This window comes from Dicentrarchus labrax, unplaced genomic scaffold, assembly GCF_905237075.1.
Source record: "Dicentrarchus labrax unplaced genomic scaffold, dlabrax2021, whole genome shotgun sequence".
NCBI lineage: Eukaryota > Metazoa > Chordata > Actinopteri > Moronidae > Dicentrarchus > Dicentrarchus labrax.
In genome coordinates this window covers 2,845,807-2,870,630 of record NW_026136714.1, presented here as the reverse complement: position 1 = coordinate 2,870,630, position 24,824 = coordinate 2,845,807, and the positions used below count along the sequence as shown (strand labels likewise).

The 24,824-nt window shown below is 41.0% G+C and overlaps 5 protein-coding genes across 6 annotated transcripts; 1 reads left to right on the top strand and 4 right to left on the bottom strand.

The window, feature by feature from the left end:
* Positions 1–1,974: 1,974 nt before the first annotated feature.
* Positions 1,975–7,599, bottom strand: carnmt1 (carnosine N-methyltransferase 1). Its single transcript, XM_051421359.1, has 8 exons — positions 7,440–7,599; positions 6,756–6,951; positions 5,886–6,052; positions 5,514–5,654; positions 5,183–5,361; positions 4,606–4,719; positions 3,813–3,916; positions 1,975–3,713 (listed from the first exon to the last, which is right to left on the bottom strand). The coding sequence occupies exons 1-8, from the start codon at positions 7,580–7,582 to the stop codon at positions 3,519–3,521; spliced, it is 1,239 nt and encodes a 412-aa protein (XP_051277319.1). The 5' UTR covers positions 7,583–7,599; the 3' UTR covers positions 1,975–3,518.
* Positions 7,600–8,179: 580 nt separating this feature from the next.
* LOC127375470 (alpha-1-antitrypsin-like protein CM55-MS) lies at positions 8,180–10,555 on the bottom strand. The gene is made up of 6 exons (XM_051421358.1): positions 10,531–10,555; positions 9,268–9,913; positions 9,111–9,181; positions 8,821–9,014; positions 8,584–8,731; positions 8,180–8,509 (listed from the first exon to the last, which is right to left on the bottom strand). Exons 2-6 carry the CDS (start codon positions 9,905–9,907, stop codon positions 8,315–8,317), a joined length of 1,248 nt encoding a protein of 415 aa, XP_051277318.1. The 5' UTR covers positions 9,908–9,913; positions 10,531–10,555; the 3' UTR covers positions 8,180–8,314.
* Positions 10,556–11,516: 961 nt separating this feature from the next.
* LOC127375474 (dual specificity protein phosphatase 26-like) lies at positions 11,517–13,149 on the bottom strand. 2 transcript variants are annotated; one of them, XM_051421362.1, is made up of 4 exons: positions 12,849–13,149; positions 12,541–12,769; positions 11,931–12,142; positions 11,517–11,855 (listed from the first exon to the last, which is right to left on the bottom strand). In XM_051421362.1, the coding sequence occupies exons 2-4, from the start codon at positions 12,717–12,719 to the stop codon at positions 11,662–11,664; spliced, it is 585 nt and encodes a 194-aa protein (XP_051277322.1). In that variant the 5' UTR covers positions 12,720–12,769; positions 12,849–13,149; the 3' UTR covers positions 11,517–11,661. The 2 variants fall into 2 exon arrangements, with proteins under 2 accessions (XP_051277322.1, XP_051277321.1); XM_051421361.1 differs by having other exon boundaries at positions 12,541–13,148.
* A 192-nt stretch (positions 13,150–13,341) lies between these two features.
* bag4 (BCL2 associated athanogene 4) lies at positions 13,342–18,104 on the bottom strand. Its single transcript, XM_051421360.1, has 5 exons — positions 17,806–18,104; positions 17,130–17,249; positions 16,661–16,891; positions 16,199–16,468; positions 13,342–15,366 (listed from the first exon to the last, which is right to left on the bottom strand). The coding sequence occupies exons 1-5, from the start codon at positions 17,881–17,883 to the stop codon at positions 14,902–14,904; spliced, it is 1,164 nt and encodes a 387-aa protein (XP_051277320.1). The 5' UTR covers positions 17,884–18,104; the 3' UTR covers positions 13,342–14,901.
* A 496-nt stretch (positions 18,105–18,600) lies between these two features.
* On the top strand, positions 18,601–21,658 carry lsm1 (LSM1, U6 small nuclear RNA associated). Its single transcript, XM_051421363.1, has 4 exons — positions 18,601–18,786; positions 18,960–19,028; positions 19,150–19,265; positions 21,067–21,658. Exons 1-4 carry the CDS (start codon positions 18,741–18,743, stop codon positions 21,235–21,237), a joined length of 402 nt encoding a protein of 133 aa, XP_051277323.1. The 5' UTR covers positions 18,601–18,740; the 3' UTR covers positions 21,238–21,658.
* The last annotated feature ends 3,166 nt before the right edge of the window (positions 21,659–24,824 follow it).

Sequence of the window (24,824 nt, the reverse complement as noted above, 5' to 3'; positions counted from 1 at the left end):
TGTCCGCAGTGTAGGGAACACTGTCCAGTGGTGACGTCGCAGTGTGGGGTATACTGCCAGTGTGTGGAACACTGTTTAGAGAATAGGACTATGCAGGGTCGGGTTGGGGTAAGAAAAGCAGAGATCTTGTTTTTTGTAGGGATTTGACCCGCTCTCCTTGCACAAAAGAAATGATTTGTATCCTCTGAATGGAATGTTGATGGAAAGAATTGGGAACTGAATTGTGGGCAAAAGTAAGTGTATAAGCAGAGATATATCTTGTTTTTTGTAGGGATTTGACTCAATGCACAAATGATTTGTATCTTCTGAGTAGAGTGTTTTTTGAGGGATCTCATGGAAAAGAAAATGGGAAGTTATTTCAGTAGAGGGACAGAGAAGGATTTTACCGGCCCTGTAAGTACACGTACAAGAACTATGGTAACGATTGCATTCAAATTTGTTGCAACACACACAAAAAACAAGAAACAGTAAAATAAATGTTGAAAGAACAACATTTATAACAAAGGAAAAGTTACGAAGTAACTAGAAGAAACAGATTAAAAGTAAGACTCTACTCTTAAAATATAAGAATAAACAAAGAAAACTCTTCCTTAACTTCTTAAAACCTAGTTAGTAGCACAAATAAAATAAAAAACACAACGAAGAGTCAAACTTTAAAAGTGCAACAACTCGAAAACTAGAGAACAAAGGAACAACGCAAAGCTTAAGAAAATTATTAAAATTATTAAGTCTTCCCGGAAGCACTAAAACAAACAACATGATTTAATCAAGAGATTTAATCTTGTCTTACTGTTTTTTGTATGTTTGTGATTTAATGTTTAATAAGTCGGCTACTTGCGTGTGTATGTTTTTTTTTCTTTCCAATGTCCAATGTCTTTCCAAAGACACACACTAATGTATGGTAAATGCATTAAACTGACACCACCACAGCAAACCTGAACTGGACTTGAATGATTTTTCTTCAACTTTACCTTCAGAGTTATCCTGCCAACAATTCCAATTTGTTAAATAAATCTTATCTTAAGAAAAGTTTATTGCACATAATGAACAAATGTGAACAAATGTGAACCAATGTGGTATACTGGGGGATGAGGGATTAAGGGATGGGGGGTAGGGGTTGAGGGTTGAGGGATGAAGGGAAGAAGGGATGAGAGTTCAGGGATGAAGGCTGAGGAATAAAGGTTTTGATGGATGAACGGATGGAGGGGTTCGGCACGATAGTAAGAGGGAACCGAATGGGTTGTGAGACTCTGAGTGGAGTCATTGTCATGGTCATTGTGCATCATAAAAGGGTGGTTTAATAAATACAGTGTGCCATATGCATTCCTGCCTCTATATCAGGACTTTATTTCCTCTTCATTAATCAAACAAGTAGCTGGTAGGACAAATATGCCCATTTTGAGAGATAAGTAAATGCTGTAAAAACATATCAGACACACATTATTGTTTCAAGCAGTCTACATTCAGAGAGTACATGTACTGTACCAAGGTGGCTGGGGTTTGACTGGATAAAATAAATTCATGAAGCACTGCAACACAGGACCATGAAATAATTAATTAAATAGTGAAATAATTGTAATAAAAAATGTGGGTTTTTTACATAAAATGAATCAGTATTTTAATGACTTAATGAATCTCATAGGATGAAAGTGCAATATTCTTAAAATATTTCCATTTCTAACATCACACTTAACTAAAATCATTTTATATCAATAATTGTACGTATTTGCTGGGACAGAATTGTGCTTTTATGTCTATCAAGAGGTAGTTCACATTGATATGAAGCAACTAGAAAATAATAATTATAATAGTCTTGCAGTCCAGATATTTTTGACATCATGTCGTGGGACAGAGGGAGGAGGATGAAGGGTCGGCAGCCTACCCAACGCGAGGTATAAAATTCTGTTGCAGGAATATTGAGTCATTTATTCATTTTATCGGCTCAAAAGTAGTCAAAAAATATAAAACACACACTATTGTACCTGTTTTTTTATTTATTTTTTATTTCAAGGTGTCACTACTCTCCCCAGACTGCTTCAGCAGCAGAAATACCAAGAAAAAGACGAAGGACACGACCTCAGTCTCAAAGGCAGCTACAGTCCTGACTGTAATGATCTACTTTCTGGGTTTGCCACGTGACAAGCTGGTTATCAATTCAGGTCATGTTGTCTGCTTATTGCACAGGTACCATTCAGGCTAGGCTAAATCACATATCATTTATTAAAATGTTACTCATATACATTTTACAAAAGCTAACTTTGCCTCTAACATCGAACATTTCATTTAAAAGTTCACATCATAAAATAAATGTTAATCAAAAAAATGACATTTCAGCATTTACACATCTTGGGTTGTAACACAGTTATTCATATATGTATTTAACTGAATTACATCACTTTCTAACTCTAAAAAAGACTTTCATTTTCAAGCGTTACAGGAGGAAAAGCACAGGTGTAATTAATCTCGTGAATAATGGCTGTATTTAGTTTTGTGACACTTCAGTCGAGGTGCTACGCCATTAACGTTACTGGTTCCACCTGCGTGATTCTCCTGCTACGACTGGCCTACGTAGGGAAACGTATCCATTATGGTTTAGTATGAATTAAGGTGTATGTATCCACCTTATCACACCTGTAACCTGCCTCCTAAATGATGAGCAAGCACACACAAAACACGCTTTTTCAGTCCTTGCACCAAAAAAAACCAAACACTTAAATTGGCCCTGAGCTGCATTTTAGTGCCGTTCTGTCCGTGTTAAAATCATATCCAACTTAAAACAGTAAAACTCTGGAGATAAAGATTAGTTAAAATGTTTGGCTTTATTCCAAAGTGTGATTAGAAACCAAAAAAAAAAAAAAAAAGAAAAGTTGATGAAAGTCAATTTTAAAACAAGTTATTCCTGAAAAGGCTGAAAACACGTTTAGATTACATTTTCAAGGTGTTGACTGATGATCCGAATGCAAATGGAGTAGATATAGTTATTGGCACCATAGTTGACAAAATAAATACATTTCAAAAGCAAAAAGTTCACATCACGCTGTCCTATCACTCACACATACATATACACGCGCGCACACACACACACACACACACACACACACACACACACACACACACACACACTCTCAGGCAGTTAAAGTCAGTGGAGATGAGAAATAGTAAGACCGCGGTTAAAAGAAATCTACTCTTCCTGGTTTGTAGCTGACACACAAACCACTAAAACAAAAAGGTATCATCACAAATCCAGGTATGAAGAGATTCCAGGTGTTACTCATGATATAGTCCTGTAATACTTCATATTACATTCTACAACTTGAGCCATATTCAGGCGCTTCACCTGGCCAGGAAAAAAAGAAACCTGGTGGGTTGGGCACATTTCTCCACAAGATGCATCTTAAAAAGATATATATGACAAAAAGGAAATGTATGGGTTGTTTTTTTTTCTTTTTTTCTTCTGGGTCCATTTTCTTCTTTGCCAGTCTAATCTTCACTTAGTCCTCTAAGTTCACCGTTTCCTGTCACGTCAGGCTGTCGGTTCCTTCTCGCCGTGGTGACTTAGCGGCCGGCGGAGAGCTCTGTTGTTGGTCGTCTTCCTCGCAGTCAAAGTAAAGGTCTGCGGGTTTCCGTGCCACGAAGAAGACGCAGTCGTAAATGTATCTCAACATGGAGCGGTCGTTCTCTGTGTAGGTGGTCTGAACCGACTCTCTCTCCACCTGCGGGAGAAATAGAAGTACCGTTTTACAATTGGAACAAGATCTCTGAAGACAAACACGATGTTAAGTCAGGAATATGAATTAAAGTCATTGGCTTACCTCTAAGTGGAAGCCAAAGTTAACAATGGCTGTCCTAATGTCTTCGTAGCTAAGTTCAACTGAGAGCTCATTGGCCATGTTCTCAAAGTGGTACAGCAGTGGACCTGAAGACACATCCAAGGTTTAAACTCTGAGATCATTTTTCTGGGAACCAAAAAGGTTATTTTTCTCTTTACTTGGTAATAAGACGAGTTATACAACTGCACTTTTTACTTTCTTTCTAAGACAAATCCAGTTCATGGAGAATTTGTGTTTGTCAACTTGTGTTATTTTGTTTTGTTTGCAGATGACAGGACACACACACAGACACACACACACACACACACACACACACAGACACACACACACACACACACACACACACACACACACACACACACACACACACACACACACACACACACACACACACACAGATTTGATTACTGATGTGATTAAAAGGGAGTCCATTTTCCACTAACTAACAGACTCTAAACATCTGGGTTTGCTTAAAGAATCATTGAATCAATCATTGAATTTAAAGTGATAAAGTTAAGCCGAAGTGGGAACACTAAAGAGACAGCTGATATCAGAAAGAAGTAACACAAATACACATCTAACAGTGAGAGTGGAAAAAGAGTAAATTTTGCTTTATTTCTAATACTTACAGGTCTTACAGGTGGTGTGTTTGTCTTTTTAAAACGTCCAAAGTTCCCACAGCTACTCATGGAAAGCATTTTGTTTGCCAGTACAGTTTAAATGAATGAATAAATAAAAATATATACACATATGTTGTTTACTAAAGTTGACTCACCCAGGTTGATCCACACTCCACCAGGTTTTAAAATCTTCCAGATAGTCTCCACATACTCGATGACATTATGAGCTGTGTCAATAAAGAAGCAGGTAGCCACACAGTCCCAGGAATCTGAAACAGACAATTTATTACAACACATCATCATTTTAAATGATCATTACTAAAAGGAGCACAATTCACCATCAATTATTCATCAGTTCCAGTACATTCACATCACACAACACATTTTAGATCGATTCAATTCTTGCTTTTTAGAGAAAATGTAATGATAAACACTTTTTAACAGATGGAGATTAGCTGTATTTAAATACAGTATACGCTCTCATTCATCGACCAGCCTTCAAGCCCCGAGTAAGGACTCTTATTTGCATTTGTGTTGGTGAGTTTATATTTATTCACAACAGTTAATATCAGCAATCAAAGTGTATTCTTAATGAAATCAAACATAATCCCAGAGATTTTCTGCGATTATTGCCAGATGTCCACATTTGCAGGGTCGTTTCTTAAAAATTATACATAATAAAAAATACTTTTTTGCAACAACAAAGATGAAAGATGCACAGCTTTTACTGACCTGGCTCACTGTAGACCTCCACAAAGTCCCCTGCTACCATGGAGAAGTCGGCATTTAGCGGTAAACTCTGAGGGTTGACATCAGGGAAGCTGATTGGTCGCGTTTGGTCCGAGGATTTCTTGTTGTTGCTAAACTGGTGGATCCAGGGGTACAGGGTCAGAGAGTTGAGCTGTTCACACCTGAATGGAGCAGTAATTTATTAGGACAGGTGGTTACGTGTTCTGATTGTACTTACTAAAGTGTGATTGATCACTGCATGCATAGAAAGGACCCTATGTGTTGTGTAAGGCAGCTGGAGTCACAGGAGTGTTAGTGTCAGTATGTGCTGTACCTATTGAGGACAAAGTTGGAAGAGAAGAGCATGAAGAAGCTCCATTCGTTGCCCTGGCAAATATAACCCAGCCGAGCGATCTCCCAGGCTAGACGGCCAAGCCCAGCACCCGGAACCAGCACGCTCACCTTAGACACATCACTGACATAATAAAATGTACAAAATGCACATATCACATGGAAAACGTGGAGTAAGTCACATCATCAGAATCATTACAAGGTGTCTTGATACCATAGCACATAGGAAAAACATGTTCTCTCTTATATCAAATATGTCTGAGTGTCATTGTCCTTTATTTTGTAGGCATGCAGTTGTTTGTGTGGCAGTGTGTAAGTGTGTGTGAGTGTGTGTGAGTGAGCTTCAGTTTCCTACTATTGGTCACTTGGGAAGAGTCTTTGGATCTCTTTGATGATAGGCTGGTAGCAGGAATCCCTCTCAGCTCGGCCCACCTCGCTCCAGTCTCTGACAAACTGCTTTATGGTGGACTTGAGCTTGTCCATGTCGAACGTGGTGGATGGCCGCGCCTTCCGCGGATCCTCCTGGAAGTCCAACAGAGACACAACATTACAATTCCTTGAGTGAAGAACAACAAAAAACTAAAAAACAACCTGTGTGCAAACTTTACATTAGAGGTCTCCAATCTTTTAGAGAGTAAGGGGGGCGGCCCAAAGGAAGGGCTACTCTGTACACTTGACAAACATCCATGTTAAATTGATGCTTTCAATAGAATAACAGTGTGTATTTTCCTCTTAGTCATTATCATACACAGGTCTGAACCAATTTGATGTGGAATTGTGGGTGTGAAGTCTCAATGAAGTTTTTCAATTAATAAAAACATATCAATAACGTTTGGACACAGTGAAACCCATTTGCACACTTCCTCGCAAGAAATATTTAAGATCAAGGTTGAGATTCGGGCTGTACGATATGATAAATATTAATATTGTGAATATTGCATCGCAATTTTTTTGGGTACCAAACAAATATGTTTCCTTACATCTGGAAAACAAGAGTTATAGGCCAGGGTATCTCAGTACTATATTATAAAGCTGTTTCGTCACATATTTTACCTTTTTCAAAAAATTCCAGCTTTTGCAATTTGTATATTTAGATTTTGATATTGTTTGGATTAATTGTATTAATTGAGATTAAAGAACATGCCCGGTGAGAACCTCATAGGCTACTTGCAGGCTACCTGCTGTACATGTGCAGTGGACTACCTGCCGTGAAGTCAAGCCTTACCCTCTCGCCGTACTCGATGTTCTCAAACATGTGGAGGCTGTTGTGAATGATGGCCTGCAGCAGCTCCTGGTTGTGGTCCGCACACTGGCTGATCCGGGCCAGGTTGGACAGAACATCTGGCAGCAGATCCTGGTGGTGCTGAGGCAGGCTCCGAAACTGCCGCTCAGCCCGCTTGACCTGCTCCTCGACATGGACCCTGAGAGGAGGAAGAAGAAGAAGAAGACACAAGGTCAGAGCAAGGGTTCATGTCAGGTGTCTCCAAAAGGGACATCACATGCTGACAACTCATCTGAGGAGCAATCTGAGGGTCTTCACACTCTGTTTCCTGTATTATGTACTCTTTAATGTCTTCAGGTGGGACTGCCACATCACATGATTCCTGACTTTAGTCTGTTTTGACTTGTGAGAGGTGTCAAAGGGGACTGGGAGGAAGGGTGGGTCATGCAGTAGACGTGGAGACAAGACATGAGTCAGATGATTGGCCAATAAAGGCTGTTTAAATATAAGAGGAGTCAACTATAGGGAACACTAACAAATATATAAATAAAGATAATCCATCTCAGCAAGCGTGTTTTCCCTCCAAACTGTTATCTTCTCTTTTTGTTATTTGCTAACAACATCGTCTATTGTCACAAAGCGACGTTTCCCCGGCTCGTTTATTTCATATAAACATCGATATTATACCTGTAGAATCTAAAAGCATCGATTATCCTCCAGAAATGTTGCCTCTCCAGCTTGGCCTCCTCCTCCGGGCTGTATTTTATCCTCTCTTTGTGGAAAAATGGTGCTCCTGGCGCTCCCTCTCCCTCTCCGGTCGGTTCGGCCATGTCTGAGACAAATTTACAGCCAGCCAATCAAAACACGACAAATGTCTTTTTCTTGGGATTTATTAACAGCGGCAGACCACACAGCGAGGCACACTGCTGCCACCCACCGTCGGATTATTAGACAGCAGTTATTTAATCTGAGCCACTGGTTGAAAGGAAACAAATAAACAGATTATACCAATATTATACTTGAATGCAAAGTGTACACTGTAGTAATATATAATAAGGTGAGAGATAAAACCAATAGTGCAGTCCCTCCCCTTCTTCTGATTGGTTCAGTAAACTTATAAATTAGTACTCCAGTATGCCCCCTTTTGGTGCCCCATGTGCTCGCTGCAGCTGTCAAGTCCCATCTAATCATTAATAAATGCAATTTCTAATGAGATGATCGGTTGGTGATACTTTGGCTGACATGAATTTAATTTTCCTCATAGAACCACCGTTTCGTGTGCTCGCATAGTTTTTAGTTTTTTTAGTTTACAAAAGAGCTGAGTCATATCTAATGAGAGAAATGTTTATCTGTCTGGGATCTATTTATTTACCGTATTAGGGAATGCAGAAATGACACAGCACACAAATACTGAACAAAAAGACAAATTTAAAAATGCTCCACAGTCCCTGAATTTATTGTCTTTTATTTTCATAAAGCAAGAGACCACAGGACAAATGTTTTTCTTAGTATTTTATAAGTGATGCAACAGCTGTGTTTGTGTAAACACAGTGTTTATTCCATCAGATGTTCGGGTTGATAATCTTTCCCATGAAGAGGACGTTTTCTGTGTCGCGGACAGCGATGACAACCATAAATGGACGATCGAACTTCATGACTGGGACGTGGCGGAAGGACAGAAGTGTGATGCCGATGCCTGTGGCGGCTGCAGCGGTGGCTCCGGCCTCATCCACATCCAGGGTAGCTTGGTGCACAACCTGCGGAGCAAAGGAGGCAGAGTGAGACGAAAGGTGGAAGAAAATATATGTGCAATAACGTTTCCTATCCTTACCTCTGAGACTGCCAGCTTTTGCCCCTCTGCAATGCCGCTCAAGTCTGCACGATCGCCAAACATGTCTGTCATTCCCATTTCAGTCAACACGTTGTTCAGTTTGTAGGAACTCTTGATGGAGAACTTTGGAACAAATACGTCATACGTCCTAAAAGACGAATGGGAAACGTACAGTGACTGATCTGATACTCATGACTGATAACAAACCTTCCGTATTAAAAACCAAGATCACCCAACCTGGGCTTCATCCACTTCAGCCATTTGGTGACATGACCCGGGCAGATGGTGTTCTCCAGTGTTGCCATATCGTCAGGCAGCAGCAGCAGCATGGAGTAGGTGCTGTTGAAGGGAAGGTGGAGGACTGATGTGTTAATCCCCTGGTCGTAATATGTATCAAAGCGTCCCTCATTATTCATCATCTGCACTGGAACCTGGAAAACGTCAATTTAAACGTAAAAATCAGGACACACAGTTTGCGTAATGACTGTAACTCAAATCCATTCTGAGGAAATGAAGCAACTCTGCACCTTGGTGTTCTCGTCCACCATGAACATGTCCTGCTTGGTGAGCTCAGGATCAAATGGAGTCGCCCACTTTCCTGTTTGACGAGTTAAAACACAGCTTAAAGGTTGATACATAAAGGTGTGACCTCCAACAAACAACCAACTCACGGAACCTCTTTACCTTTGAAGTAGATGTAGCTGATGAGATACATGACCGTGCTTGGATCCAGGTTGCCGACCAGCTCGTCTATCTTCCCGTTGGTCTTCTCCTCCACATACTTATTGATGGTGTTGGCGCTTTCCACGGTTTTGGTGAAATCAACATTGAACCCATCTGCAAAGTAGGACTGCTTCAAGGTCTCCAGGAACTCGGGCCGAGGCTTGAAGCTGTTGTCCACGAAGACGGCGGTCCCCGCACTGATGTCTTCACTAGATGTGGTGTTAGCCCGATTGAGGAGCACCTGGAAGGCCTGATCTACATCTGCCTGCGTCAGCAGGGTGTTGTTGAAACCCAGACCACTGTGGAGCTGCCGGTGGGTGTCCCCCCGAGCTCCTACGGACAAGGCAGCCAAGGCAACAGACACGCTAACTGGGGAGTAGAAGATATTTTTGCCTTGCGAGTCAGCATGAGCTGCCAGCTTCCTGTACAGACGGTAGGAGAACTCTTTGTTTGCTGCAGTCACCCGTGAGATGCTGTTGGAGCTGAGTGCAGTGTCTTGTTCTGCCGGATCTTCGACGGTGACATGACCTATGTGGTGATGGCCTCGCCCCACGCAGATCACTGCTGACAAGATCCAGATACTCAGGGCTGCGTGCATCATTGTGAACTAAGATAAAAGTTCAAAAGTAAACATTGTTCATTTGGGTTACACAATGTTTGCTATCACACATATTGATTTTGCTAGTAGTTACAATAAATGTTGTTTTGAAGGCCCAATCAGCTTCTTATGAGCAGTGAACTCCGACATTAATTTACATTCAGATTTTATTATTTCTGTCTTTCTCTGTGCTCCTCTCACCAGTTTGAAGTGACAACATTTGAAGGAGAATCTGATAGCAGGTTGTGGGCTGTCAATCAAATCTGATCCAACCACACCCACGCAGTCCTCATGAAGCAGAATAGCTGAATTTTTGAGTATTAAACTCTTAATAAATAATTATATATCTATATTTGATTGTTGCAATCTGAGTCATGAATATTTAATTTTATAGAAAGACAGTTTTTGACTTTAAATTCGTGAAAATACAACAACACATCCACTGAACCTCCAAACGGACGATAAGAAGAGTAAATCTAATCCTTACATTCAATCTTTACAAACACCCCACAGTGTGCCGTTTCATCTCAAACTCAAGATATCAAACATTGTTTTTAACTTTTACATGAACCACATATTGCAAAATACAACCTATCGGGGTTCTCTGAATCTTTCTAACCACTTACCCTGTCCGACGAAGCACAGGCTGGATGAAGGGGAGACGTCCTTTTTATAAGATTGATCAGAACAACTGAACTTTGGCTTTGTTGATTCTCTATCTCAGGCTTTTATTTGTTCTGTGTAATGATTACTGTCCAACCATGGCATAGTTTGCTTCAGCAGCATGTACAAAAACCTATATATCTCTGTCTCTAGCCCATACAAACCAAACTGATGTTTAGTAGCACTGATGTGTATACTGAAAGCCAGACATTCACTAAAACATTCAGCAGATTCATATTTTTATGTGAAACCTCAATCTATGTAACATGTATATTAAAATATATAAAGAAATATTTTTACCTTAAAGCTCCAGTGTGTAACATTTAGGAGGATCTATTGGTAGACATTAAATATAATATTCATTGGTATGTTTTCATTAGTGTATAATCACCTGAATATAAGAATCGTTGCGTTTTCATTACCTTAGAATAAGTTGATTTTATCTACAGGGAGCGGGTCCTCTTCTAATGTCTGCACCATGTTTCTACAGTATCCCAGAACAGACAAACATTGGCTCTAGATCACCAAAGTTTCTCCTAAACTCTTGGTTGAGATGAAGTGTGTCTTAGTCTGCAATTTCACTACTAGATGCCACTAAATCCTTTACACTGGTCTTTTGGTGTGGGAAATAAGCATTTTATTTTTAGTAAGTCAGATCAGAATCCACTGACAGTCAGCTTATACTGGAACAATGAAGGACCATTGTAGTGAGGAAGGTATTGGACATATGATCAACACCTTGATGGAATCAACTTTATCAGGAGCTCAGCAACTGTTCCTCCGCTTACTTGTTATAAGGCAAAACACTCTGAAAGTCCCCTCAGAGAGCAAGAGATTTGATTCATCACACCGAGACTATAATTCTTCAGAGAACTAGCAACTCTCAGTATTTCAGAAGGATTTCTACACAGGAAAGTGTTTTCAAAAACAACAGCAGTAGCACTCAAAGTAAAAAAAAAAAAAAGGTTTATGCAAACGTATAATGAATTCAGTGGATCTCATAACATTACGGAGTATACTTGAGCTATCTTTATCATATCCGCCCTTGTGTTCTGGACCCATGAAAGCTGACCAGTAATGCTATCAAGCAGGGTTCAGTGTCTGCCAAAGAGCTGGCCGTCCAGTTTGATGAGCTGCCGGAGGAACCCTCGATTGGGGATAACACCCCGGTTATCTTTCACAGCACAAATAGCCTCCACGAGGGTCAGGTTCTGCTTCAGCATCAGGTAGGCCAGGACCAGGGTGGCGGAACGGCTCACCCCTACGTGACAGTGCACCAACACCTTGCCTGAGAACCAGAGACAACATTAGATTCATTTCTAAACTGACACCAGATCTAATTGCCTTTAAATGATTCATCTACCTCCTCTGCTGAGAGCCCTGTGGATAAAGTCGGCCGCTGCCTGGAAGTTGACGCTCATGTCAAAGTCACAGGAGTCATGGGCCTCTATGCCCATGTAGCTGATCGTCATGCCCTCGTAGATTTCCGGCTGTCCTCCGCGTTTACTGTGAGCTGCATTCAGGATGTGAGTGATTCGATGCACGGACAGATCAGCGCAGTTCTCTGCACTGTGTCTGAAAAACACAACAACTCTTGTGTTTCCTGACGAACGCACGCATGCAGCTTATTTCACAGTGATGGATTGATATTTAGGAGACAATTTCAGACATGTGCATTAGAACGTACCAAGAAACCTGAGACTTGCTTTCATGCACTCCCTCAGTGGAAACTCTCGTACTTCCCAGAGATGTAATTTACGCAAGTTCCCAATGTGGAATGCAACTTGTGGGATCTTAAGTTACACCGTCTGCATTTAAATCTGATTTATGATCAGTTCCTCTTTCACATATGTGGACTGAATCCAAGTCTAGAGTTGAGTAATATTTGTAAAAAGGGGCTCAGAGGGCACATAAAAGCAGCAGACACAGCAGAGAGGCTTTGGTTTTTACTGAGAGATAAGTGAGTTACTTACTGGTCACCAATGTAAAGCTTTGGCCACACTTCATCTGCATGGCTGATGATGGCTTTGCCAGTAAACAAGAGTCTTTCCAACTCAAACACCGCTAAACCTGGCGAGCTCAGGTCAATTTCCACTTTCCGAGCAGGGGGTTTATCATTCCAGGACGCGGGAAGTTTGCATGTATAGGACATCGCTTCTTTTTGCACGGGGTTTCAGGCAGATCTCGGAGGTGATACAGCAGCTTTAGGAGGAAACTTCTAGTCCATTAAAAGTAGACAATAATAATAATAATGATTAAAAAAAAGTTTTAGTTAGTTTACCAAAAAATATTAGTCTTCCAGAAGAAAGTTAGGAAGATTTCCTAGCAAACTGTCTGGAACCGCTGCGTCGAACTGGGCAGCATGACACCTCAGATTTACTCTCCACAGGGTGCCCTAAGTGCTGTCAGGAACATTTGACCCTCAAATTAAATCCAGCCTGTGTGCCTCAAGCCTTCCGGGGCCTGTGTTATGCTTTTGCATCAAAATAGCTGTCTATTTAAAGATCTGAATGCTGGCTAGCAGATGTAGGGAGTTGTGAGGCCATGCAGCAGTGTCCACTTGACAGGAGAAAAAAAATGATAATGATAATTTCTCATTATTGTATTTTTATAACAGAAGTTTCTGCTTCTTTTTAAAGAAGGAAATAAGTTTATTTATTTGTAGCCATTATCCATTTAGAGCTAAATATCTCACCTTAAATAGATTGGCTCTGTTAACTTTTCTTTACGATATAAAACAATGAGAAGAAAATAAATATTCAGGTGGTCACAGGTTAAAAAATATACTGACATTTAATTATTTCTCTATTTTCCAACTTGTAATAATTTCAATATTTATCAGGCAAAGATTCCCATCTTGTGTCGGAAACATGCATTACATCTGAAACTGTACAGTTGGGCTCCATTTAAACAGAAACTTACCAGCACAGGAAAATGAACACATATGACAGGTGTTTTTTTTTTTTTTTTCATGCAAAGCTTGTGATCTTATTTTTATTCATTTATTTTTTCTAATCATATAAAACCATCCCCTGAAATATGGCACTCTTTTTTTTCTAAATCAACACATCAACAATGATTGGAGAAAAAAAAAGACTTGCTCTACACAAGAAAATGGAATTGCGGTCCAAATCTGGATAACAAGGATGTTAGTGCTCGAGAAAAACAGAAACAACATCCAAATGAAACAACTGATCCAAGCGCTGTGACCAACATCGTCCTTCAGCACAAAACATTACTGAAAATGTTAAAGTACATCCTTTCTTTGATCCTTTACAGCGACTTAATTGAACACTTACTTCAGAAAATACAAATCACTTGCTTAGTCATATATATATTCCAAGTGTTCAAAAAGGATAGAAAGAACATAATTTAACAGCTTTTCAAGTAACTCTTAAACTTGTCCTTATTTATCTGTAATAACAGTAGTTCCTAGAGCGAAATACATGGCATTCATATGTAGGTCTGATTCTAGGTCTGCACTTGGGAAGCAATTTCATCCAAAAGATGGAATAACGAGGACAGCAATCTTTAGAGGGTTTTCACTAATCTGCTACGTTCTAGGCCCAGTTTTGAGCTCGGAGATGTCGTGACTGTACTGAGTGCGCGTCTGACATTACAGTGCATGCAGGGGGCTGGGAGCGGTGGTTGAAAACGGGAAAGCATTGCACCTATTCCTGCAGAGACACGGAGGAGCAATGGGCAACTAAGTGTATGGCCTCTATCGGAGGGGAGGGGAGGGTGAGGACGATATCATGGTCATGCAAATGGGCTGTGAGATGTGTTAGTAGACAGCTAACGAAGTGCACGTGTTGTTAGATGTGGGATCAGACTAAAACTGAACCCACGATCCTGAGGGACAGCATGACGATAATCTGAATCACAGGTTAGAGACCACCAACGGTTGTAATGTGGCACTAAATCAATTCGTCTTCCAGTGACTGTGCCCTGCGTTTATGCTGGCAAAGGCATGACATGAAAAGATAAGCTGAGCCAGTGTGTCAGGTTGTGTAGTCAGCACAGTCACTCACTGAGGCTGAAAGTCACTTCTGATATGTACAACCTTCAGACTGCACTTCTAACACCACCATGTCACTTATACCAGCATAATTAGGCTTTAAAAAGGTCGATTCCATGTACCAGTAGTTGCTCTATCTTGTTCTTGGGGTCCGTGCCGCTTAATTTCAGGCATTTTACATCACGGTGGTGGAAACAACCTTAACATAACACAGCTCCGAGGAACAAGACTAGACCCTCAATGAGTCCATGGAAGATCTGGAAGAAGAAAAACAGCAAGACTTAGTGACCCACAAAAACCAATAAATAAGTCCAGTTCAGAAGGCTTTCTTCTCCAGCTGGTCCAGAATGGCCTGGATCCTCTGTACGGCCTCCTTTCGGGCTTGCCGGACGGTCTCCAGTCCCTGAGTCTCCACAGAGTCCAGCACCAGCAGCTCTTTGGTCAGCAGTTCCTCCAGACACCGATAACTCTTGTCTGTCTTTTTGCCAACAAACTCGTCAACATCTTCCTGAAGCAGCATCATTCTGGCCATGACCTGTTGGACCCTTGCTAGGCCGGGGTTATTGCTCAGGGGCTGGGGTCCAGCCGGGCCCGGAGCTGGAGCTTGGGCCGGAGCCGAGGGCGGCGGCTCACCTTGCGAAGGATTAGGCTCTCCTCTCCCGGTTTTGTTGTACATTTGGGGGGGTGAGCTTATTTCGGCAGGCTTCCCGTTGGGCGGGTTCGGGGATGGGGTTGGCCTCGGTTTAGGTCCCACTTGTGGTGCACGTTGGTGCTGTTGGTCCTAAAGTAACACAAAAACAGAAAGATGGTAAAATATTGTATTTGCAGTACTTCCACATTTGACCTCATAATGTCTCCGATGTACTTTTTTTCTTATTACCGACTGTATGATGGGGTTGAGTGGACAAATATATGAGCTATGGCTGAGTCCATCGCTGGTTGTTCTTTTTGGACGATTTTTGTCTTTTTATTTTGCTCATTTAATGGTTTGCCTACAAAGAATGAGAGCTGGTGCTCAGCGGCGCAGTACGTACACTGAGCACAAGAATGAATGAGAGGAAAAACAGCTGTAGAGCAAGAATATTTTCACATCTGCTGTGAATTTAGACTTTTTCAACTAGTTGGAATGCAGTAACAAAACAAAAAAAAGGTGAGGCTCTAACCAGGACTGTGACTCCAGGGAAGATGAGGACACTGCAGGGATGGGAGAGGAGCGGGCAATCGCCGGTTGTTGGACAGACCCTTCTGTACAACTATAAAACCCTACTGCACGACATAGCTCAATAATAAGAATTACCTGGTTGCCCAAGGCAAGTAAAACGCAACGTAAGGCTAGTAAATCAAACTACAAAAGGAATGAAACAAACGCTTCCTCCTCATCTCTGTTGAGAGTTGCACATGTGCAGCACCGATCGGGCACAGGAGTTTAGTTTGGTGGCGTAACCTCTGATAACATTGAGAGCGGATGTTCCCAACGTAACCAGGAAACCAGACGTTTCCTGATATTTCCACATAATAACATTCAGATAAAAACAAGTGGGACTGCACCTTCTCTTTCCGTTTACTCATCACTGAACAATCTTGTGGAAAATGAACTATCTCCAGATTCATACCTTGGGTTGGTATGGTGGTGGAGCACCCGTTCCGGTCCCCGGCCATGCTGGTGGGTGCGCTGGACGGACAGGATTCCCGTAGTGGTTTTGTGGAGGCTGCTGGCCTGGCTGCCATTGCTGCTGTGAGGGGGCATACGCACCAGAGTGCACCCACCCGTCGGCCTGCGAGCTTGGGTGGAGAGCCTGGCCAGAGGGGTATGGGGGGTTTGGAGGCATTGCATGACCGCTTTCATTGTAGTGGGGGTAGGCTCCAGGAGGATATCCAGGACCCTGAGAGCAAAAGGCAGAACAGACGTGTAGTATTTCAAAAAAATATTCACCAAAAAGACCAACGAAATCTATTTTATTACAAATGTCACTGTGCAAAGTGCGTAACAGTCAGAGAAAATCAGCTGCAATGTTATACTTGGCAAGTCCTAGTGCCAACATTTGACCATGGCGTGTGCGTTTAAAGGAACTCACCCCTTGACAGTGTGGACCAGGATAGTGATGATGTTGGTGTTGAGAGTGTGGCTGCCCAGACGGCCCACTGCTCTGCTCCGCTGGACAGACCTGGTTAGGATAAGGACCTGGAGCGGGTCTCTGAGGGTCAGCACAGTAGAAAGGGTTGGACGGGTGGAAACCACTTGTTGAATATTGATTCTGCGGAGGGCTGTAGACACCATGGCCATTTGGATAACCTCCGGGCATTACCTACATAGAAAGCACAAGAGAGGGGAAGGAGGGAAGGAGGGAGGGATTCATTATGAGAAACGGCATTGACTGAGTGTAAACATCTATCATGGTGACGTAACCGTGTCCACACAGTCGCTGACTGTACGAAAATGTAAGCGAAGGGTGAAAAGCGCTTAAGAGACTTAAGATAATGAGCAGATTTACTCCTTCTGTAACGCTCTGGGATTTAGAGGCTGTGTTGCCTCATGAGCCATACCTGTTGATTGTACTGTGGCTGAACATCTGATCCCGACGGATAGGTATTTGCATAGTGTCCTGTGGAATGAGACTGGGGATACCAGTAGTGTGGAGGGTATCCTGGGTACTGGGGAGCATCCTGTGAACACACACACACACACATATATATATATATATATAGATATAGGAGGGTTATTTTAAAGAGAAACTCTGTCTTTAAGCACCAGTGTTGGTACTATTTATAATCACACCTGGTAGAAGATACTATAGGAAACTGTAAGTGCTGTTTTTAACATCACTACCGATCCCAGGACTCCCAATAAGTGAGTAAACAGTGGCACTGACTCATTTACGGCTCGTTGAACCATAGCAGCTAAATGCTACACAGCTACCCGGAAACAAGCCATGCTGCAGACTATTACAACACGCATGTATACTATCAGCACTATCAGCACTATCAGCAGTGTTGTTACACCGGGACTAAAGGTCACAAACTCGGGTAACAGCTCAACAGGCAGTGGCGGCGGGCAACTATTACATAATGCCACGGCTAGCTCAGTTAGCCTAGCACAGACAAGAGCTCCACCGTTACGCAAGCTAGCCGGGGTACCAAACGTTTAAACCCCCCCCCACACTCAAAAGGCAGCAGACAGCCCCCCAGGAGACCCCGTCTAACACCGCATCCACTCACTAACCATGGTGTTATTCCAGCTCCCGTTGTTAGTCTCCGAGTTGCAGGTGGAGGGCCAGCCAGATTTCAGATTTGACTGCATTTGGTGACGCTGCGCCAGCTAAACGCGGTCCCCGGCAGCCGTCCTGTCATCCGCCATTGTTAAAAACCAAACGCAACAAGAAGAAATCTTTAAGGGGGAAAACCTAACGTGGCTGGTGGCTGGTCTCTAGGGGGCCGTCGGTTGGCGTTAGCAGCGGACGTCGCCGTCTTTCCGCAGAAGTGGAAGAGATCCGCTTTATAATGAGTGACTGACAACTGGGCCGATTCGTGGTACTGTCTCTTTAAATGAGGCGAGAGGGGTCAAAACGACAGAGCGCTCACTCTGTTGCTACTTTGCGGCACCGCGATCGTCTTTCAACGTGCTGCGAGCATCTGCTGTCACGTTTAAATACTGTATTTAAATGTGAGGTTATGAGTTTTTTTTTCTGTGGGCTAACTGTTTGAATCTGATTTAATTTAAGCACTTGTTTCGGCCACACAAGCAAAAAAAAAAAAAAAAAAAAAAAAGTGTTTTTCCGAATCTGTCGCCGCCTCTTTTCCATATACGATCTTTGCTGTCGCATGTACGTCAGCAGATGCTTTTAGCCAATAGGAAAAAAGATCTTAAAAATATTATTTATTTTTCAATATTAACTCATGTTTTAATCTTTAAAAACCACCTGCTTTTGGTGCTACATTTATTTAAAGACATATTCTTAAAACAGCGGTCCAAAAACGACCACAAAGAGAATTTAAACTGCATTGCAGCGCCCCAAAGGGTTAAACCTCTACAGGAAGTTTATCCCGTGCGTGTATAAAGACGCTTCCTGTGCTCCTCTTAAAAAGAAACATATTTTGAAACATTCATGGCTTGACGTTACATAAAGATACACGAAGCCAAATAAACAGCAGCCCAAGATGAACTACGTACCGGGGACGGCGAGCCTCATTGACGACATCGACAGTAAGTTGGAGAGGGAGGATCCGCTCCCTCGTTCATGGTTTTGGTGAAGAAGGGGAGACCAAAAAAAAAAAAAAATCGTTTCAAGATGTGGCATCGTGTGTCTCACACTTGGGAATCACTCGTACCCGCTGAATATTGTGATTAAACACGCTTTTGTTGGTTGTGTCCTGCAGAGAAACACCTGGTGCTGCTCCGAGATGGCAGAACACTGATCGGTTACCTCAGAAGCATTGATCAGTTCGGTATAACTCATTGATTATCTCCCACTTGTTTTCACTGTAACTCTGCACTTTATATCTCTAACCTGTCCCTCTTCCCCTCCCTCTCTCCCTCCCTCCCTCTCTCCATCCCTCCCTCCGACAGCCAATTTAGTTTTTCATCAGACAGTTGAGCGCATCCACGTGGGGAAAAAATTTGGAGACATCCCCAGAGGAATATTCATTGTGAGAGGAGAGAATGTGGTGCTGCTTGGAGAGATAGTAAGTGGGATTAACCTCCATTTTATATATATATATATATATATGTGTGTGTGTGTGTGTGTGTGTGTGTGTGTGTTTTTGAATGATGTGAGCAGCTCAAGTGAAACAAACTTGGGGTTTAAAAACAGTAGATGGAGATTAATTACTGCTAATAATATAATATACATTAGGCTTCAGTCATCTAAATGTCTGCTGCCTTCTAATAAATGTGCTTTTTTAAAAATGTTTTATGGCAAATTAGGCCCCTTTTTTTGTTGTTGTTGTTTTGTAAACAAGGATGCAGACTAGGCAATGCTGAAGATGGGATGATTTGTTATATGCAGCCTCTTATGTGGCTGCTGAATGCTGACTGCTAGAATCCCCCAGGAACGCTCACATGAGCTATAAACGTAGAAAATGTATTAATCCATCCGACTCCCTGACGTTCTGTAAAATAGGGATGCACAGAATCGATTTTATAGCCGTGTAGGTTTTCACATGCAAGGAATTTGCCTCGGTATAATAACACAGCATGAGGAAAAATATAAAGATAATATGACCATTACTTAAATGAATAAATGAATGAAGAGCAGTTTAGTTTGTGCAGCGACGTGTTCGCAGTACGATGCATAAAGATAAAGGGGTAAAGATAAGGGTCTAGTGCCTTGTTGATGAGGCCAGCTGCAGAACGGGGTCAATAATGGGGAAACTGATATTATCGTGTATCCAATAATTAAATTATATAGCTGATAAATCTGCAAACTGGTTTTTAGGCTTTATGTTCTATGAAAGCCAAAGTAAGTTCATTAAGTTTTTTGATTTTTCTAAACAGTCAGAGCTGTTTGTTTTTTGTTGTGGAATATTAAATCTTTGCTCCCTACTTCTTACCGTTGGCTATGCTTAAACTACAGGGTATGAACTTCTTTTTAAAATACAAAAATATTTAATATTCAGTTAATTTACCGGTATCGACCATGAGAAGCAGGTTATTATCAGTTATTGTATCGGTTGGTGGGGGGGAAACAAAATCCATATTGTGCATCCATACTGTGAAACACAAGATTGGAAACCTACAGAAACATACAAACAAGATACAAGAAGAGTTGAAGGAACTTAAACATCCATAATATTAGATTTTCTTTAATGTATGTGAATGTGTGAAGACACATTTCATACTGACAGTATGGGACCTTCAAGGCCTGCACACAACGCATACATGACACATGAACCCAGACTCTGTAACTCTATAAATATGCATCATTGCATTCAGTCACAAATCTGCATGTTGACATCAGTACGGCTGCAGAGGATGCTGCACTTTATCAGCATCAGCATCAGCACATGATCCTCTAATAACATTTTCATGTTATCGAGCTCAGTGCTCCAGAGGATGTTAACATCTTTTGTGGTAGGAGAGGTTTGCAGTGGCTTGATAACTACACTGAGTTGTTATTTCATTTTTATTTTATTAGTCACTTATTACTCATTATTAATTCATTTCAATTGCTGATGTGGGGAGAGATTCAGTCTGCACGCAGGCGAGGTTTGTGGTTGAGTAGCACTGGTGGCTTCTTCAGACAGTTCTACTGAGACATTAGATTACCACAGCAGTCACAAATCTCTGCGTGCTGTATGATAAAGAGGTTCTCCTGCAATGTTAATTAGTAATGGGAGGTAAGAGTAAACAGATTGCTGCTAATGTAGTTACAGTGTCAGACAATGAAAACAAATTGCAGCTGATAAACAGTGAAATTCCAGGTTTATTTGCACTGTGTAATAATATTAATAATGTAAATAATATGGTGACTCTCTGTCTCTGCAGGATGTGGACAAGCCCTGCGACACGCTCCTGCAGCAGGTCTCCATCGAAGAGATCCTGGAGGAGCAACGGTTGCAGCAGCAAGCCAAACAGGAGACGGAGAAAGTCAAAATGCAGGTCCTGAAAGACCGAGGCCTTTCCATCCCCAAAGCCGACAACCTGGACGAATACTAACGCGGCCTTGATCTCCGGGGAGCCTCGTTCTCAGTTTGCGTCAGAACTGAGACATTTTTACGTTGAGTTTGAGAGAGCATGGGAGCGTTTTCTGTTGTTGTATGGGTACAAGGCTGCATCCTGCTGGGCCTGTATACTATAGCGTACTGTATGAATTTAATTTGAATTAACTGGAGAGAGAGAGAGAGAGAGAGAGAGAAAACATGTGATAGCTGCTCTCACTTTTTGCAGATCATGACAGAAAAATGGAAATAATTCATGTGTTTTTGATCACTCTGTTCACAACTTAGCAATTATTTTACAGCAGCACTTTGTATTTTGTCACTGATATGCTGTGTCTTTTTATTTGGAGATATGTGGGCCTGCTATTGACAAAACAAAAAACTTGCTATGCTCCATTAAAGAGTTTAGTTTTTCATGATTTGAAGGCGTCCTTGGAAAAAAAAAAAAAAATCCTACTGTTTCACTTCCTCTGCTGTCTTTAATGCATTAAAGGAGATATTTGGGCACATTTGCAGCCCGTGATGGCGCCACCGTCTCAGCACAATGTGACATCAAAACGTGAGACTCGTTATTAAGGGGGGAAAAAAAGGTCATAATTCATTTGGATAATTCAGTTTAGGGCAGGCGGTGTATCAGTGCATCAGACTGCCGCCTCACGTCCTGTTTATAAAAAGCAGAGCGCGTCCGGAGTAATCGATCCTATCTGCCTTCATGGGTCAATAACAGGCTTGTTAATCGTTTGGGACGGATACAGTGAGTTAATATTAAACAGGCGCTCCGCAGGAACCCTGTGACCGCTTCAGTATACATGGTATCCTTCCGCCGAGATTCAATGTATGTTTTATTTTTATTTTTATTTTTTACTGTGAACACTTTACACCAGCCTGCATGCAACCAAAAAAAAAAAAAAAAATGAAAACGTTTGCAAAAAGATGTTAAGCTTTGTGCAGGTACGACTTCCGGGCTAATTTCAAAATAAAACTCCACAGAAGTCCCTTTTTCTATAATTTATTAAACTGACAACCCCTGACTAAGTGACATATTTAATAGGTAGTTCATATTATGATCAAAACTGTACACTTAATCCAAATAATGAACACAATATATGCAAGAATTTAGCAGATTATTTCCTGTTTAGGGAACTTTTAATGCAATCCTCTATCAATTAATTTATTTTTTAAATAGTTTTTAACAATCATGCAGACTTAAAAGGCTTCTTCTTTGACAAATTCAATATTTTCTCTTCCCTGACGCTTACCTTACTTCACATTGCGTTTACTTTTCCTCACAGAAGTGAACCAAATGTTGAGATATCGGCCTACTGTGTATATTCTTTGAAGTTTTCGTACACCCCTTAAAATCAAGAAGGCCTCGCGACCTCCCCCATGATGCTTCGACCACCAGGAGGGCAAAAGTGGAGATTATACCAGACTATACAAAGACCTGTACATATACTGCTTTTAGATTACGCCGCCTGGAAATGATAGAAGACAAAAGCCTCCAAATATTATAAATAAATATTAAATTGTCATATCAGTTTACGCACCAGCGCTCCTTTGAGTCTCAGGGTTTGGATCCTATTTTCTGAAGTAACCAACATGCAAGAGATGATCTGAATATGGCCCAGGTGAACAATTATTACAGTCATATAGAGATATTTAGTTTGCAGTGTTAACAAAGGGCCTGGTCCAACATGAAATAGGCAAATAAAAGCCTTAAATCTTGAGACGTTACCACCTAATTCAATGCATCTGTATCATTCAATACAAATACTGTTCTAATATACCACAATAATACACCAGCAGATGGCGACTTTACCTTTTTCACCCATTTTACCTTCATTTGTATCATTGCAATAGAGCCAAAGTGACATTTTGGTGCAACTTTTACACAAGTGTGATATAGAAACCAGTGCACACACACTGAGAATGGACTTTTAATGAAGCAGAAAGAGTAGAACAATTTGAATATGGAAATTAATACTTTAAAAAACAAGCAAACTATTTGTATATGTAAAAGTAGGTAGTTGGGTTAGTTAATGCTAATATTAGCTAGTTAGGTGGGGTTTTGCTAACATGAACTAACTTGAGATGTTGTGACTTTATGTTGCTTTTAACCAGCTGTAATTTTAGTTTTTCTTTTCGGTATAGATGAGGCCGAGCACATAAAAGTACAAGAAAACTAAAAACTTTTTTTTAAAAAGTCTTTTAAAACGTTTTTTGAATTAGTTAGCTAAGCTACATAAATCTAGCTAGGTTAGCTAGCATTTTGCTAACATTAACTTGAGATGATGTATCTTTATTGTCACTTTTATCTTTTATAATTAAAAAATAATAAAATAAACAAGCCCAGCACAAATACAAGGAAATTTAAAACTGTTTAGTTTAGTTTAGTTCTAGCTAATCTACATAAATCGTTAGCTTGCTAATTAGCTAGCATTTTGCTAACATTAGCTGTCAGTTAGTAGCTAACAATTGATGTAGCTGAGCTAGCTAGTTAGCTTGCATTTTCGCTAGCATTAGCTGTCAGTTAGTAGCTAACAATTGATGTAGATGAGCTAGCTAGTTAGCTTGCATTTTGCTAACATTAGCTATCAGTTAGTAGCTAACAATTGATGTAGATGAGCTAGCTAGTTAGCTTGCATTTTGCTAACATTAGCTGTCAGTTAGTAGTTAACAATTGATGTAGATGAGCTAGCTAGTTAGCTTGCATTTTCGCTAGCATTAGCTTACTCAAGATGACATGACTAACGTTACATGTCGCTTTTTATCTTTTAACCTTTTTCTAAATGTGGTTTTATTTTCAACATTGACGTAGCAAAGTGCGAGGAAATTAAAAACTTTTTCAAAATAACATTTTTTTAGTTCCCTTGGCTACGTACAGTAAGTAGCAAGCTAGTCTACATAAATCGTTAGCTTGCTAATTAGCTAGCATTTTGCTAACATTAGCTAATTCACATTAACATTAACTTGAGATGATGTGACTAACTTACATGTCTTTTATCTTAATTATCTAAATGTGGTTTTCTTTTCAACATAGACAAGCCCAGCACAATAAGTGTAATTTTTAATTTTTTATTTTAATTTTTTTATAATTTCCTTGCTTTAGTACAGTAATCTTCACAAACCGTTAGGTAGCATTTTGCTAACATTAGCTGTCAATTGATGTACATTAGCTTTTAAAAAAAAAAAAAAAAGTGCTGTGTGTTGGGGTTTTTTTTTTTTTTCCAACATAGACGAGGTAGTACAGTACAGTGAGGGAGACAGTTGCCCTTAAAGGGGTAATTAATAGAACCAGTAATACGCTTTTATTTTGTTAACAAGTGAGCTCCGGTGTTGCCGTGTCTCTCTCTCGCTTGACGCAGCCGTGACACCGACAGGCCACGCCTACTCTGATGACGCACCCAACCGGGTGGGGGGCCGGAGTAGGAGGAGGAGGAGGAGGAGGGGGCGCGCTGATGTCCTCTGGTGCTTCTCAACCAGCTCCTGCTGTTGTAATGTGAGGCTGGTAGTATCCTGGTGTACCGCTGGAAGAAGAAGAAGAAGAAGAAGAAGAAGAAGAAGAAATCCCCCCTTTACCCCCCC

Coding starts and splice junctions, on each gene's coding strand:
- LOC127375474 (XM_051421362.1), bottom strand. CDS start 12,719: ATGTCCTATACATGCAAACTTCCCGCGTCCTGGAATGATAAACCCCCT. Junction 12,143..12,540: donor AAGCTTTACATTGGTGACCA/GTAAGTAACTCA, acceptor TGTGTTTTTCAG/ACACAGTGCAGAGAACTGCG. Junction 11,856..11,930: donor CAGGGCTCTCAGCAGAGGAG/GTAGATGAATCA, acceptor TCTGGTTCTCAG/GCAAGGTGTTGGTGCACTGT.
- bag4 (XM_051421360.1), bottom strand. CDS start 17,883: ATGCAGTCAAATCTGAAATCTGGCTGGCCCTCCACCTGCAACTCGGAG. Junction 17,250..17,805: donor GGAGCTGGAATAACACCATG/GTTAGTGAGTGG, acceptor GTGTGTTCACAG/GATGCTCCCCAGTACCCAGG. Junction 16,469..16,660: donor CTGGTCCACACTGTCAAGGG/GTGAGTTCCTTT, acceptor TTTTGCTCTCAG/GGTCCTGGATATCCTCCTGG.
- carnmt1 (XM_051421359.1), bottom strand. CDS start 7,582: ATGGCCGAACCGACCGGAGAGGGAGAGGGAGCGCCAGGAGCACCATTT. Junction 3,917..4,605: donor TGGAGTGTGGATCAACCTGG/GTGAGTCAACTT, acceptor ATGTGTCTTCAG/GTCCACTGCTGTACCACTTT. Junction 3,714..3,812: donor ACTTTGGCTTCCACTTAGAG/GTAAGCCAATGA, acceptor TTTCTCCCGCAG/GTGGAGAGAGAGTCGGTTCA.
- lsm1 (XM_051421363.1), top strand. CDS start 18,741: ATGAACTACGTACCGGGGACGGCGAGCCTCATTGACGACATCGACA. Junction 18,787..18,959: donor CCTCATTGACGACATCGACA/GTAAGTTGGAGA, acceptor TGTGTCCTGCAG/AGAAACACCTGGTGCTGCTC. Junction 19,266..21,066: donor TGGTGCTGCTTGGAGAGATA/GTAAGTGGGATT, acceptor CTGTCTCTGCAG/GATGTGGACAAGCCCTGCGA.
- LOC127375470 (XM_051421358.1), bottom strand. CDS start 9,907: ATGATGCACGCAGCCCTGAGTATCTGGATCTTGTCAGCAGTGATCTGC. Junction 9,182..9,267: donor CAGCTACATCTACTTCAAAG/GTAAAGAGGTTC, acceptor CTCGTCAAACAG/GAAAGTGGGCGACTCCATTT. Junction 8,510..8,583: donor AAAAGCTGGCAGTCTCAGAG/GTAAGGATAGGA, acceptor TTTGCTCCGCAG/GTTGTGCACCAAGCTACCCT.